Source organism: Salvelinus alpinus, chromosome 6 (genome assembly GCF_045679555.1).
Source record: "Salvelinus alpinus chromosome 6, SLU_Salpinus.1, whole genome shotgun sequence".
Classification (NCBI taxonomy): Eukaryota; Metazoa; Chordata; class Actinopteri; order Salmoniformes; family Salmonidae; genus Salvelinus; species Salvelinus alpinus.
This window is the reverse complement of record NC_092091.1, coordinates 61,445,527-61,461,304: the sequence shown is the minus strand read 5'-3', so window position 1 is coordinate 61,461,304 and position 15,778 is coordinate 61,445,527. Positions and strand designations below refer to the sequence as shown.

The following is a 15,778-nucleotide window of genomic DNA, read 5'->3' as shown; positions in this document are numbered from 1 at the left end:
GTGGGATTATGTTTTTTGAATTTTTTACTAATTAATAGTATTAAGTATTCTACCCCTTTATGGCAAGTCTAAATAAGTTCAGCAATAAAGTTTAACAGTATTTTTTAATGACTTCATCTCTGTACTACACACATGCAATTATCTACAAGGTCCATCAGTCGAACAGCGAATTTCAAACACAGATTCAACCACAAAGACCAGGGAGGTTTTCCAATGCCTCGCAAAGAAGGTCACATATAGCTATTTTAAAAAATATATGTAAGCAGACACTGAATATCCCTTTGAGCATTAAGTTATTCATTACACTTTGGATGGTGTATCAATACACAGTCACTACAAAGATACAGGCGTCCTTCCTAACTCAGTTGCCAGAGAGGAAGGAAACCGCTCAGGGATTCAATCATGAGGCCAGTGGTGACTTTAAAATAGTTAGAGTTTAATGGCTGTGACAGGAGAAAACTGAGGATGGCTCAAGAAAGTTGTAGATACTCCACAATACTAACCTAATTGACATAGTGAAAATAAGAAAGCCTCTACAGAATAACACAATTCCTATACATGCATCCTGTTTGCAACAAGGCACTAAAGTAATACTGTAAAAAAATGTTAAAACAGTGTTATGTTTGGGGCAAATCCAATACAACACATTACTGAGTACCACTCACCATATTTTCAAGCATAGTGATGGCTGCATCATGTTATGGGTATGCTTGTAATGGTTAAGGACTGTGGGGGTTTTCAGGATAAAAGAGAAACAGAAGTTAAGAGTTAAGTACAGGCAACAATCCTAGAGGAAAACCTGGTACAGTATGCTTTCCTCCAGACACCGGGAAAGAATTCACCTTTCAACAGGACAATAACCTAAATCATAAGGCAAAATATACACTTACCAAGACAACAAATGTCTTGACTTAAATCAGCTTGAAAATCTATGGCAAGAGTTGAAAATGGCTGTCTAGCAATTGAATAATTTTTAAAAATAATAATGTGCAAATATTGTACAATCCATGTATACAAAGCTCTTAGAGAATTACCCAGAAAGACTCACAGATGTAAACACTGCCAAAGGTGATTATAACATGTATTGACTCAGGATTGTGAATTGTACGTAAATTAGATAACTGTATTCCATTTAACAAATTTGCAAACATTTCTAAAAACAGCTTTTTTTAAAATCAAGTTTGAATTCAGGCTAAAACACAACAAAATGTGGAATAAGTCAAGGGATATGAATCATTTCTGAAGACACTGTATTTCCAGCCTCCAAACATGGAAATGGAAAGAGACATCTGTCACACAAACCACCACAACGTGTAATGACATTTTGAAGATTTTCATTAGGTCAGAATTTATACTGCTGTCCACGCGTCTCTGTGTCAGCCATTCATCTCTGCCTTGGAAAAATGTCAGTGCCCTCGTCGAGCCACATTGCATTTTGGAGAATAAGTTATACCACTCGTTTTCAAGTCCATTCGCAAATTGTTCATGCCTCTGATATGCGGTAGCCTAAATGAAAAATAAAGGTATAATAGCCTCCAGTTTTTTTTAACATTTTGTTTTAATTATTGTGATAGGCTCATGTTTTACCGGTACGGCGTAACCCCACTATTTATTTTGCTGGGATGCCGTCAGGACCGCCTTACTTTCATCCTGATTACATGTCACTATACAAGGGCCGTGTGCATTTTCTGCTGGTGTATCCTGAGGTAGCTCCTCTCTGAGAACCTCTTCCCGCAGTGTGTACAGACAAACGGCCTTTCTCCTGTGTGGACCTTCAGGTGCATCTTCAGCTGGTCCTGGCGGGAGAACCTCTTCTCGCACTGGGGGCAGCTAAACGGTTTCTCCCCTGTGTGGACCATCTGGTGCCTCTTCAGGTGGTCCTGGCGGGAGAACCTCTTCTCACACTGGGTACAACTGAAGGGGTTCTCCCCTGTGTGGACCCTCTGGTGGATCTCCACCTTCTGGAGGCACCTGAAGCCTTTGTTACAGAACATGCAGAAGAATCGTTTCTCTTTACTATTGCCTGATGTGGCTCCCCCTCCCTGAGCCTGGGCTCTAGCCCTGTTGTTTGAGTTCAATACCTGATCGAAATGGACACGGCCGTGTGAATCTGAAGGCCCCATCGACGTGGACACTGGATTGCGATCCCTGAACGCGTGTAAAGGAGAACTGGTTGTGACATTTAGATTTGTCTCTAAGCTTCCCCTGTAATCTAAGAAATCTCTGCCCTGTGAGTGTCCGTCTCCTAGGTGACTATCTGCATTCCATGTGGGAGGAGCATCGCCCTCTACTTTCACAGTCACTTCATCTACCACTATAACCTCCCCTTTCTTATCTAGGCACCCTTCGGAGTATACACTACTACTGTACCGGTTCCAGTCCCCTCTAGACAGATCAGTCTGGGTCTCTAAACCTAAGGATATGTTGCCAGGGTCCATCTCTGTATCATAAGAACAAGACAGATCATCAACCCCAGTGTCTAACACGTCACCATCTCCACGGGAATGAACCGTCCTCTGGCTCTGATGAAATACTGGTAAGTAATCTGAGCCAGGAGCAGGAGGACAGACAAGTGGCCCCAGCACCAGTCTCTCTGGGTCTGATCTGTGGTCTGATCCTGTGTGTAAGAGCCGGTGTGTTACAGTTAAAGTCTCGGCGTCCGTCTCTGACTTGAGGGCGGCGTTCAGCATTCCACTGACCTCCGGGATGCTGCAACGGGTCCTAGCCTGGGGCGCGGCGGTCAGGTCCTCTGTGGCTACAGGGGGCACCACTCCAGCCGCTGCTCCAGTCTGGATGTCTCTGCTGTGCCGTGGGTCCTCTCCTTCAGTCCTCTCCTGCTTGACCCCAGGACCTGCAGCCTCTGCATCTACAGACTGACACAAGAACAGAGGAGGTTATAATCGGTACAATGGTTGAATTGGATGACAATGTCATAGGGAAGTCTCAAACCTCCCTAGAGCAGATAAATATTGTTGTAAGCCAGTGAATAGCTTAGGGGAGCATTTCTGAAATGATCAAGTCACATTTGATGTACTGTAATTTTTTGTTACACTACGACACTAACCTCTATCACGATAACATGCTGGGTTGAGGTTCCACTCCCCTCATCTATAGATATGGGTTGGTCATTTCTCCACCCGTTGTGTCCCGCTGGCTTTACAACGTTCCTGTGGCCTCCAGTGAGATGTCCTTCACCTAAGAGAGTGATTGGGGGAAAGGGGTGGTTAAATTAGATAATGTGAATGCTCAAAGCTATATTATACACTATTTACACAGTCTACAATTGGCAGGAATGTAAGGTAACACTTCTCATAACTTGTTGACATACTATTTATTGATTGATTATGTTCCATCCGTCACATTATCTTTAAAAGTATGATAATAGTACATGCAGTAAATCAAGAATCTGGTAACAATATGAGAGTGTCTTTGTGCAATAAGAATTTGTTCTTAATTTGCCTGCCTCGTGATATAAAAGTAAAATACAACAAATGCGCAAGATAGTATGCAATACTTCCCCTGATTACTTGGCTATCAAAAACTGAGGAAGACACAATTCTAGGTAACACTTCTAAATACATGCGAAACGGAACGAGAGCCCCCGCAGCCTTGGCCTTCTGCAAAATGTACCTCTTGCCATTCCTCTGTATCGCTCTCGCATTGTCCTCTCGGCGCGCTCCCGTGCTACCTTCAGTTCCAGTAGCTGTAGTTTCCTCCTCAATGTCCTGTTTTCTTTCTGGCTTTGAGTTATTTCCAAACGAAACACTGCATAGTCGTCGTCTACGAGTTTACTGATCTCTGCCACGGCTGAATTCGCTAGTACCTCCATGATGGAGGCTATTTGAGTGTGAAAAACCATACAGTTAGCCATTGTTAGTTACCGTTAGCAGCTAGCGTTGCCTAGATAACGTCAATCAACCAAGTACTGTCTCCAACGCGAATTAAAGACTACATGGGGTAAATATGTGATGCTGTGCAGTTAAATTAGTAGTACTTTTAATTAACTTGGTGCTAATAAACGTAAAAATTGCAACAATAAAAACGCTAACGTGGAAATTGTTCTTGGTCATTGTTTCCTGTAGGGAAAGGATGTTATTGGTTAGGGTCATAGTGCAAATGGTGTGGCTAAATAAAAAGCCATGCGCTCTGTTCTTTGCAATACGGTACCAGAGATACTGGATATAATGACGAGATGCTTGTATCCCCGCCCTAACAGTGGGATTCGTTGTCCACAGAGATGAACGGCAGACTGTCAAGCACCAGCCTAACACGGAACCCAAACCGGCTGCGCGCGTGCACCATCGTGCATAAATATATTTTGTCCCCCTACACCAAACGCGATCATGACACGCAGATTAACATATCAAAACGAATTCTGAACCAAATTTATTTTGCTACGCGATGTGTCCGGTCTGGTCAGCATGTAATACCCAGACTACACCGCTCGCGTCGCGTGCACGAGCGTTGCAAAATAAATGTAGGAATATATGTTATTCAATTATTGCACCCACACTGCTCCCGCGCGCCAACGAGCGTCTGCGTTTCTAAGGGCTAAAATAGAAGTCATTCCTATTTCTGACGCAGATCGCGCTGCAAGTCCTGCCTCTCCCATCTCCTCATTGGTTTATAGAAGCAGATGATGATGTGCAAGTAGAAATACTGGTGTGAAAAAGAGCAGAAAAGTAAATAAAAACAATATGGGGATGAGGTAAAACATTGAAACATCTGGGGGTCCCTGAGGAGAGGTTTGAGAACCACTGGGCTAACAAAACTTTGGACCCTAGTTGGAGGGTAGTAATAAATCAGCTGTAAAACGGTTTTATATGAGCTATGATGGGACCAGATTGTTTCTAATCAGGTCATATGGTTTAAAAAAATAGACATCTGCGATTGGACAATAGAACTAACGTGTGAGTTTGCTTTAAGCAGGGTGGCATTGTGTAGGCATATGCATCTGTAGTTAAAAAGTTACTCACACAGTATGTCATCACTATTGTGTTGATTGATTGATTCCAGGCAATAACTTTGGATTGATAAGTTCTAGGTAGACGATCCACCCAAAGTTTGAATATAAACTAAATTTGATCACATTCACATTTTTTCTTAACACAAATAAATAGGCCTATTTTAGGCTATAAATTCATAGCTTAAGATATAAATACACAACGTTACCGCTTCGTTTCCCCTGGCAGGAGGGGATCAGAGCCTATAGGCTTCTCTAGGCTACCTGAAGCTGTGGTTGTTATCAGTAGGCTACAGTTGATCAGACTGAAACACAGATTATTTGTGCACAAGTTGTCAAATCATGAAGCAAATCAGTGTAAACAACAGTACTTTGTCCCTATTTTCAATGCTTTTGTGTCAATATTTTTTATCACACTGAATCAAAAAGTGTTGGGGCATATGCCAGCTCACCACACGTTTTCTGGCTGTGCCTATCTCTACAACACGGATAGATGCTACAAATGAATAAACATATTCTATATATATGTTCTATACTATCTCGAGATGTAGAGTTAATATCTTGACATTTTGAGACAGTATACATTTGTTATTTTTTTGGCGTGGTGGGAATGGGCTTCCAAACCTTTCTGCCTCCGATGAGTCATGTACAATTGGCTGCACCATGTTTTACTGGACGTACACTGCCTTTCAAAAGTTTGGGGTCACTTAGAAATGTCCTTGTTTTTTAAAGAAAAGCACATTCTTTGTCCAATAAAACAACATCAAATTGATCAGAAATACAGTGTAGACATTGTTAATGTTGTAAATCACTATTGTAGCTGGAAAAGGCTGATTTTTAATGTAATACCTACATACAGTTGAAGTCGGAAGTTTACATACACTTAGGTTGGAGTGATTAAAACTCGTTTTTCAACCACTCCACAAATTTCTTGTTAACAAACTATAGTTTTGGCAAGTCGGTTAGGACATCTACTTTGTGCATGACACAAGTAATTTTTCCAACAATTGTTTACAGATAGATTATTTCACTTATAATTCACTGTATCACAATTCCAGTGGGTCAGAAGTTTACATACACTAAGTTATCTGTGCCTTTAAACAGCTTGGAAAATTCCAGAAAATTATGTCATGGCTTTAGAAGCTTCTGATAGGCTAATTGACATAATTTGAGTCAATTTGAGGTGTAGCTGTGGATGTTTTTCAAGGCCTACCTTCAAACTCAGTGTCTCTTTGCTTAACATCATGGGAAAATCAAAAGAAATCAGCCAAAACCTCAGAAAAACAATTGTAGACCTCCACAAGTCTGGTTCATCATTGGGAGCAATTTCCAAACACCTGAAGGTACCACGTTCATCTGTGCAAACAATAGTACGCAAGTATAAACCCCATGGGACCACGCACCCGGCATACCGCTCAGGAAGGAGATGCATTCTGTCTCCTAGAGATGAACGCACTTTCGTGTGAAAAGTGCAAATCAATCCCAGAACAACAGAAAAGGACCTTGTGAAGATGCTGGAGGAAACAGGTACAAAAGTATCTATATCCACAGTAAAACGAGTCCTATATCAACATAACCTGAAAGGCCACTCAGCAAGGAAGAAGCCACTGCTCCAAAACCACCATAAAAAAGCCAGACTACGGTTTGCAACTGCACATGGGGACAAAGATTGTACTTTTTGGAGAAATGTCCTCTGGTCTGATGAAACAAAAATAGAACTGTTTGGCCATAATGACCATCGTTATGTTTGGAGGAAAAAGGGGGGAGGCTTGCAAGCCGAAGAACACCATCCCAACCATGAAGCACGGGGTGGCAGCATCATGTTGTGGGGGTGCTTTGTTGCAGGAGGGACTGGTGTACTTCACAAAATAGATGGCACCATGAGGGAGGAAAATGATGTGGATATATTGAAGCAACATCTCAAGACATCAGTCAGGAAGTTAAAGCTTGGTCGCAAATGGTTCTTCCAAATGCATAATGACCCCAAGCATTCTTCCAAAGTTGTGGCAAAATGGCTCAAGGACAACAAAGTCAATGTATTGGAGTGGCCATCACAAAGCCCTGACCTCATCCTGTAGAACATGTGTGGGAAGAACTGAAAAAGCGTGTGCGAGCAAGGAGGCCTACAAACCGGACTCAGTTACACCAGCTCTGTCAAGAGGAATGGGCCAAAATTCACCCAACTTATTGTGGGAAGCTTGTGGAAGGCTACCCGAAACGTTTTACCCAAGTTAAGGTGTATGTAACATTTCAACTGTAAGTGTACAGAAGCCCATTATCATACAGGCTAAGGATGGACAGAGAGAGAGACGGTGTTCATCTTATCATATTCCTCCAATGCCAAATCAGTGTGTCTTGTTTGCAACAAAACTGTCCCTGTCTGCAAATTATTTAATTTGTGACGTCATTAGGAATCTGAGCATGGTACTTTCGAAAGTTAGGCCTATACCTTTCCACCCCAAACAAAGTAGGCCTACCAACTAAGAAAATGTGAGCTTTAACTGCTGGCTACTCTTCTTCTGTGGCTTAACCCAACGAGAAGTCACAAGTGTTCCCCTAAAAGCTGTCGTGGTTTGAACGTCTTATGGTATACAGAAAGGGAATACTAATACATTGATAGTGACAGAATTAGATTACTTCCCAAGCAAAGTAAATGTTTTGTCTCCTCGAGTATAGGTTGTAGCTCAGCATCTGAATGTCAAAGAAACGAAACGATGATAACCCCATATATCGGAGTCACGTATTTCCCGGCTATTTTACAGTTTGTTTCGAGCATAAAGCATCACGGACCAAAGCGCTGTTAAAGATCACCTATAATCGGATCTGTTTAATTTCTTCAAAAGCTAAGGGGTAGGCCTGTGTTTTTCACAATTGTCTTTAATAAAATGGTAGGCCTATGTTATACCCTCTCAATTCGAGCCTTGGTTTTAATTTAACAGCCCTTCACTGACACAGAGATAGGCTATTTAAAGTGCATGGTGGGTGGAGGAATTGACCGTCAAATCTATGGATATATCAGCCTATAGCCTAATTCCGTCTGTCAAACAGGCAAGACTACCTATATTTATTCAATAGTAAGAAATAGGCTTCAACACAAAGCCCTCGTTGTTAGTAAAATTAAGACTGGAGAAATGAATTATGCCTACTCCAATTTGCCTACTTTCAAGCGCCATGAGCTGTCCATTTTCAATTGTGCTGTGGCTGCTGCTTCAAGTTTGGGCACGACAATGTAAATGACTTGAATCGTGCTTATTGTGAGGTCAATAACTCTGATAAATACATTGTGGACAAGAAACCTAGTTTTTTTATAAAAGCGATCAAAGTTGACCTCGGGTCCTCATCTTCACGTTCTCCTTCTCAAACGGACAGAACATAGGCTATTTGCTAGTCTGCACGCAACAGTACATTTTCTTGGACTAGGCCTAATACAACAATAAAAAATTATGTTAAGAAGACTTTGACTCTCGACCTGAACTGCCATCGTAGACCTACACACCACAGCCATTGGTTAGGCAGCACACAAAAAAAGTGTTTAATCAGCAAGAACAGGCTGGGGCTCGGGGTTGGAATACCCATTGCAGTATGTAATGCAGAGTAGTTTTACAGTGCCTTCAAAGTATTCACTGCCCTTAATATACATTTTGTTGTTAATGTCTGAATTTAAATTATAGTAAATTGAGATGTCTCTGATCTATGCAATTACATTTTTTAAATACAAAATTAAAAGCTCAAATGTCTTGAGTAAGTATTCCACCCCTTTGTTATGGCAAGTCTAAATAAGTTCAGGAGTAAAAATGTGCTTAACAAATTACATAACTCGCATGGACTCATTCTGTGTTCATTAATAGTTTTTAACATGATTTTTGAATGATTACCCCACACATACAATTATTTCAAGGTTTTACTGCTAACCTACAAAGCATTACATGGGCTTGCTCCTACCTATCTTTCTCATTTGGTCCTTCCGTACATACCTACACGTACGCTACGGTCACAAGACACAGGCCTCCTTATTGTCCCTATAATTTCTAAGCAAACGACTGGAGGCAGGGCTTTCTCCTATAGAGCTCAATTTTTATGGAATAATGGTCTGCCTATCCATGTGAGAGATGTAGACTCGGTCTCAACCTTTAAGTCTTTATTGAAGACTCATCTCTTCAGTAGGTCCTATGATTGAGTGTAGTCTGGCCCAGGGGTGTGAAGGTGAACGGAAAGCCACTGGAGCAATGAACCACCCTTGCCGTCTCTGCCTGGCCAGTTCCCCTCTCTCCACTGGGATTCTCTGCCTCTAACCCTATTACGGGGGCTGAGTCACTGGCTTACTGGTGCTCTTCCATGTTGTCCCTAGGAGGGGTGCGTCACTTGAGTGGGTTGAGTCACTGACGTGATCTTCCTGTCTGGGTTGGCGCCCCCCTCGGGTTCGTGCCGTTGGGGAGATCTTTGTGGGCTATACTCGGCCTTGTCTCAGGGTAGTAAGTTGGTGGTTTGAAGATATCCCTCTAGTGGTGTGGGGGCTGTTCTTTGGCAAAGTGGGTGGGGTTGTATCCTGCCTGTTTGGCCCTGTCCGGGGGTATCGTCGGACGGGGCCACGGTGTCCTGTGTGAATATAAGTATGCTCCCTCTAATTCTCTCTTTCTTTCTCTTTTCTCTCTGAGGACCTGAGCCCCAGTACCATGCCTTAGGACTACCTGGCCTGATGACTCCTTGCCGCCCCCAGTCCATCTGGTCGTGATGCTGCTCCAGTTTCAACTGTTCTGCCTGCGGCTATGGAACCTTGACCCGTTCACTGGAGGTGCTACCTGTCCCAGACCTGCTGTTTTCGACTCTCTCTCTACCGTACCTGCTGTCTCTACCTCTGACTAATCGGCTATGAAAAGCCAACTAACATTTACTCCTGAGGTGCTGACCTGTTGCACCCTCTACAACCACCGTGATTATTATTCTTATTTGACCCTGCTGGTCATCTATGAACGTTTGAACAACTTGGCCATGTACTGTTAAAATCTCCACCCGGGCCAGCCAGAAGAGGACCCCTCAAAGCCTGGTTTCTTCCTAGGTTCCTGCCTTTCTAGAGTTTTTCCTATCCACCGTGCTTCTACATCTGCATTGCTTGCTGTTTGGGGTTTTAGGCTGGGTTTCCGTATAGCACTTTGTGACATCGGCTGATGTAAAAAGGGCTTTATAAATAAATTTGATTGATTGATTGATCTGTAAGGTCCCTCAATTGAGTAGTGAATTTCAAGCACAGATTCAACCATGAAGACCAGGGAGTTTTTTTCAATGCCTTGCAAAAAAGGGCACCTATTGGTAGAATTGTGAAATAAAAAAGCAGACGCTGAATATCTCTTTGAGCATGATGAAGTTATTAACTACACTTTGGATGGTGCATCAATACTCCCAGTCATGACAAAGATACAGGCGTCCTTCCTAACTCAGGTGCCGGAGAGGAAGGAAACTGCTCTGAGATTTCACCATGAGGCCAATGGTGATTTTAAAACAGTTAGAGTTTAATGGTTGTGATAGGAGAAAACAGAGGATGGATCAACAACATTGTAGTTACTCCATAATATTAACCTAAATGACAGAGTGAAAAGAAGAAAGCGTGTACAGAAAAAAAAATATTCCAAAACATGCATCCTGTTTGCAAAATGGCACTTCAGTAATAAACTTTGTCCTGAATACAAAGCGTTTTGTTTGGGGCAAATCGAACACAACATATCACTGAGTACCACTATTTTCAAGCATAATGGTGGCTGCATCATGTGATGGGTATGCTTGTCATTGGCAAGGACTAGGGTGCTTTTTGGGGGGGAAATAAAGTAGTTGAATGGAAGTAATGAAATAGGCATTTGTGAACATTATATATCCTACACAGTACAAACACAATATGTAAGAGACTCATTAGGCTTATACACTGAGTGTAAAAAACATTATGAACATTAAGCTCTGATAGACTGACCAGGTGAATCCAGCTGAAAGCTATGATCCCTTATTGATGTAACTTGTTAAATCCACTTCAATCAGTGTAGATGAAGGGGAGAACGGTTAAAGAAGGAATTTTAAGCCTCGAGGCAATTGAGACAGGGATTGTGTATGTGTGCCATTCAGATGGTGAATGGGCAAGACAAAATATTTAAGTGCCTTTAAATGGGGTAAATGTAGGTGCACTGGTTTGTGTCAAGAACGGCAACGCTGATGGGTTTGTTTATGTGTATCAAGAATGGTCCACCACAAAGGAACTTGACACAAATGTGGGAAGCATTGGAGTCAACATGGGCCAGCATCCCTGTGAAATGCTTTCGACATCTTGTAAAGTCTATGTCCCGACGAATTGCGTCTGTGCTGAGGGCAAAAGGGGGTGGTACAACTCAGTATTAGGAAGGTGTTCTTAAAGTTTCATACACTCAGTGTATATCACACAATGCCTGGATGCAATATTCAACACTGAAATCTGTTACACTCGTCATTCCAAAAGAATCTTTGCATCTTTTCCGCTGACAACAATACCAATTTCTCTTTGTGCAGGGTTTCATCTAAACGTCAGAGGATATCGAGTGGAATGGTTACTTTCTATGTTATAGAGTGGAATGGTTTTTCTGCTGGTGTATACTGAGGTAGCTCCTCTCTGAGAAGCTCTTCCCGCAGTGTGTACAGGCAAACTGCTTTTCTCCCGTGTGGACCTTCAGGTGCATCTTCAGGTTGCCAGCCAGGGCGAAGCGCATGTCACACTGGGTACAGCTGAAGGGTTTCTCCCCTGTGTGGACCCTCTGGTGCCTCTTCAGGTCACCAGCCTGGGAGAATCTCTTCTCACACTGGGGGCAGCTGAAGGGTTTCTCCCCTGTGTGGACCCTCTGATGTCTCTTCAGGTTGCCAGCCAGGGCGAAGCGCATGTGACACTGGGTACAGCTGAAGGGTTTCTCCCCAGTGTGGACCCTCTGGTGAATTTCCACCTTCTGAGGGCAGCTGAAGCCTTTGTTACAGAACATGCAACGGAACCGTTTCTCTTTACTATTGCCTGATGTTGTTACCCCTCCCTGAGCCTGGGCTCTAGCCGTGTCGTTTGAGTTCAAAACCTGATCAAAAAAGACGCGGCCGTGTGAATCGGAAGACCCCATCGAAGTGGACACTGGGTCGCGATCCCTGAATGTGTCTAAAGGGGAGTGGGTGGCGACATTTAGATTAGTCTTTAAGCTTCCCCTGTAATCTAAGAAATCTCTGCCTTGTGAGTGTCCTTCTCCTAAGTGAGTCTCGTCTACATTCCATGCCAGAGGAGCATCCCCCTCCACTTTCACAGTCACCTCATCTACAACCAGACCCTCCCCTTTCTCATCTTGGCACCCTTTAGAGTATACACTACTACTGTACTGGTTCCAGTCGTCTCTAGACAGATCAGTCTGTGTCTCTAAACCCAAGGGCATGTTGCCAGGGTCCATCTCTGTAGAGTAAGAACAAGACGGATCATTGCCAGTCTCTAACGCGTTACCTGGGTCCCGATGGGAATGAACCGTCCTCGGTCTCGGGTTACCGTAAAGTAAATACTCTGATCCGGGAGCAAGTGGACAGCCCAGTCTCCCCAGCTCCTGTCTCTCTGGGTCTAGCCTGTGGTCAGATCCTGTGTGTAAAAGCCTTTGTGTTACAGTTAAAGTCTTGGTGTCCGTCTCTGACTTGAGGACGGCGTTCTGTGTTCCACTGACCTCCGTGATGCTGCATCGGGCCCTGGGCAGGGGCACGGCGGTGGATAAGTGATTCGTGGCTACAGGAGGTACCAGTACAGCCGCTGCTCCAGTCCGGATGTCTCTGCTGTGTTGTGGGTCCTCCTCTCCTTCAATCCTCTCCTGCTTGACCAGAGATGATTCTCCAGGACCTGCAGCCTCTACATCTGCAGACTGACACAAGAAGAGATGAGGTTATTCTCGGCACATGAGTTGAATTGGATAACAATGTCGAAGAGAAGTCTCACAAGCTCCCCTATGGCAGATAAATGAGGATGTACATGTAAGACAATGAATAGCTGAGGGGAGCCTTTCTGAAATAAACGGCCACATTTGATTTACAAAGTAACTGTAATTATTTGTAATGTAGCACTATTACATTAACCTCTATCAAGATAACGTGCTGGGTTGAGGTTCCGCTCCCCTCATCAAAAGTTATTGGTTGGTCATCTCTCCATGTATTGCGTCCCGCTGGCTTCGCAAAGCTCCTGTGGCCTCCAGTGAGATGTCCTTCACCTGAGAGAGTGATGGGGGAAAAGAGGTGATTAGGTTAACTACTGTCAATGCTCAACACTATATTGTACACTATTAATACTGTCTACCATTGGCAAGGATGTAAGGTAACACTCATAACTTCTTGATATACTATTTATTGATCGCTGTATTATGTTCGATGCATCACATTGTTTTCATTGAGTAAATAATAGTAAATGCAGTAAATCAAGAATCTTGTTTGAACATGATAGTATGCAACAATTCCTCTGATTATCTATCTAAAAACTGACCAAGACCCAATTCTGGGTATTACATCTACACAGGTGCATAGCGGAACGGGGCGAAAGGCTAAGCCTCGGCCTTCTGCAAAATGTACCTCTTGCCAATCCTCTGTATCTGTCGAGGATCTTGACACTACTGGGTCGACTGGTGAGGACGCGCTCTCGTAATGTCTTCTCTGCGCGCTCCCGTGCCACCTTAACTTCCAGTAGTTTCCTCCGTAATGCCCTGTTTTCTTTCTGGCCTTGAGTTATTTCTAAACGAAACACTGCATAGTCGTCGTCTACGAGTTTACAGATCTCTGCCACGGCTGCATTCGCTAGTACCTCCATGATGGAGGCTATTTGAGTATGAAAAACCATACAGTTAGAGTTAGCCATTGTTAGCAGCTAACTAGCGTTACCTAGATAACATCTATCACCCAAGTCCTGTAACCAACACGAATTAAACACAACATGCGGTAAGTATGTGATACTTTGCAGTTAAATTAGTCCGATTTTGAGTTCCAGGGTGTTAATAAACGTTTAAATAACAATAATAAAAAGGCTAACGTGTTAATTATTCTTGGTCACTGTTCGTGTCCATTAACTTCTTCGTGTGAGTTTCCCACAGACTAGACACTGTGTTGGGGTTTGCTGCATTCCACAGGTCGGAGTGTGAATTGCACATTTTGTTAAAAAAACAAATAATAAATGAGAAAAGGGAAATGGAAAAATACATTTCACCACCATCTAACCTTACACATTAGAGGTCTTCTCATATCCTGAAATTGAGATCTGAACTGAATTGGACCTGTGAAATTCCCATCCAACACCTACAGGACCCAGTCATTTTTTGAAAATCAATTCCGATTTGAATCCGAGGTGGGTCGACCCAAAATATGTCAGAGATGAGGGTGAATCAAAGTGGGTCTAGTCTACATCGGACCCAAATGTTATCGCACCCAAATGGATGCAAATATATATATTTAAAAATCAGCTTTATTGCTATGCAAGCCAGCAGAGTCGTTTTGACTTGTCTGGCAGGCAGTTAGCCATTTATCATGATGCTCAGTTCTATGACATTACACAAGTCATTGGACTAAGGCATCTTCTGTATGGGGAAGTTTTGTTAATTAAGAGCCCCGGTGCCCAATCTGAACATAAACACACGTCACTTGCGGTATGGTTTTGGAAGCATAAGGACCTTATCTTTCATATCAGTGAGAATAATTGTATTAAAACTAAAAGTTCAATTGATACACACATTGATAGTGTTAGTCTTCCCACACGGCCATATCTCCCATGTTACAGCGCTTGTTTTACGGAAAACAGCCGGAAGACAAGCGGAGACCACCTGTGCTAATTAGCTATCTAGCATCCTCTGAACACCTGTGTGTAATCTAACTCGGGAAGTGTAGTTTGGTTTGATTGAGGCCCCCATAGCTGTATGGATCTGTGCTAGAGTAAGTGAACCTTTCTTGCTTGTGAAAGGTAATGACCATGTTTTTCGAAAGCCATATCACAAGTGATGATGTTGAAACTCAGCGTCAGCAGGATTGTAGTTCACATGAGGCAGTCCATGGCTGAAAACTGTAGGGAGAAGATTGAATGCGGCCTTGAGTTTTCGAGAGCTGGTAGGCAGTGAAAGTTAACGTTTCACAAGTATTTGGGGTGGGGCAGAGTCAATTATAGAACACAGGCTATAGGTATCCTTGAAGAGGATGTGTTTTTATGAAGTTTTTGAATGAGAATGTTGTATATGTCTGGATGTTCTATGTGTGGGGGGAGTGCATTCTAGAGGCTGGGTGCACAGCAGCCTGGGCACCCATGGTGGAGAGGCAAATTGGGGGGGGTGACAAGGAGACCAGCAGAGGGGGAGCGAGAGGGGGCATAGGCTAGGAGAAGGTCAGAGAGGTAGGTGGGTGCCAGGTTGTGGGTGGGGAGGAGTGTCTTAAAGTTAATATGGAATTACACAGGGAGCCAGTGTGGATTGGTGTGATGTGTTCGGTTGATCTGGTGCAGCAGAGTTCTTGACCAGTGGAAGTCTGTTGGTGAGTTTGGGTGGGAGAGTGTTTCAATAGTGATGAGGGTTTTGGTGCTGGAGTGTGACAGTGAGGGGCGGAGCCTGGAGATATTGCGGAGGTGAAAGAATGCTGTCCTGGCGATGGTTTTTATTTGGGGTTGAATGAGAGGGAACTGTCCAGGAGGCGTTTGACTTGTGTTGGCAGAGCCCCGGGAAACCATCTATAGCGGAAGTTGTGCTGAGAGTGGATTTGTAGCGGATGAGCTTGACCCCTGTCTTGTTACTGGTAAGTTTTAGGTTCATGATCATCCAGCTCCGAATGTCT

General features: G+C 43.3%; 2 protein-coding genes across 3 annotated transcripts; both read right to left on the bottom strand.

The window, feature by feature from the left end:
• Positions 1-415: 415 nt before the first annotated feature.
• Positions 416-4,207, bottom strand: LOC139579093 (uncharacterized). Its single transcript, XM_071407351.1, has 3 exons — positions 3,631-4,207; positions 3,065-3,195; positions 416-2,873 (listed from the first exon to the last, which is right to left on the bottom strand). Exons 1-3 carry the CDS (start codon positions 3,869-3,871, stop codon positions 1,665-1,667), a joined length of 1,581 nt encoding a protein of 526 aa, XP_071263452.1. The 5' UTR covers positions 3,872-4,207; the 3' UTR covers positions 416-1,664.
• A 6,242-nt stretch (positions 4,208-10,449) lies between these two features.
• LOC139579092 (uncharacterized) lies at positions 10,450-14,076 on the bottom strand. 2 transcript variants are annotated; one of them, XM_071407350.1, is made up of 3 exons: positions 13,547-14,076; positions 13,061-13,191; positions 10,450-12,849 (listed from the first exon to the last, which is right to left on the bottom strand). In XM_071407350.1, exons 1-3 carry the CDS (start codon positions 13,827-13,829, stop codon positions 11,539-11,541), a joined length of 1,725 nt encoding a protein of 574 aa, XP_071263451.1. In that variant the 5' UTR covers positions 13,830-14,076; the 3' UTR covers positions 10,450-11,538. The 2 variants fall into 2 exon arrangements, with proteins under 2 accessions (XP_071263451.1, XP_071263450.1); XM_071407349.1 differs by having other exon boundaries at positions 13,055-13,191; positions 13,547-14,069.
• Positions 14,077-15,778: the final 1,702 nt, after the last annotated feature.

Excerpts from the sequence above, each read along its gene's own strand:
- LOC139579093 (XM_071407351.1), bottom strand. The coding sequence starts at position 3,871 with ATGGCTAACTGTATGGTTTTTCACACTCAAATAGCCTCCATCATGGAG. Across the intron at positions 3,196-3,630 it reads ATACAGAGGAATGGCAAGAG|GTGAAGGACATCTCACTGGA; the intron begins GTACATTTTGCA and ends TCACTCTCTTAG. Across the intron at positions 2,874-3,064 it reads AGCATGTTATCGTGATAGAG|TCTGTAGATGCAGAGGCTGC; the intron begins GTTAGTGTCGTA and ends TTCTTGTGTCAG.
- LOC139579092 (XM_071407349.1), bottom strand. The coding sequence starts at position 13,829 with ATGGCTAACTCTAACTGTATGGTTTTTCATACTCAAATAGCCTCCATC. Across the intron at positions 13,192-13,546 it reads ATACAGAGGATTGGCAAGAG|GTGAAGGACATCTCACTGGA; the intron begins GTACATTTTGCA and ends TCACTCTCTCAG. Across the intron at positions 12,850-13,054 it reads TTATCTTGATAGAGGTTAAT|TCTGCAGATGTAGAGGCTGC; the intron begins GTAATAGTGCTA and ends TTCTTGTGTCAG.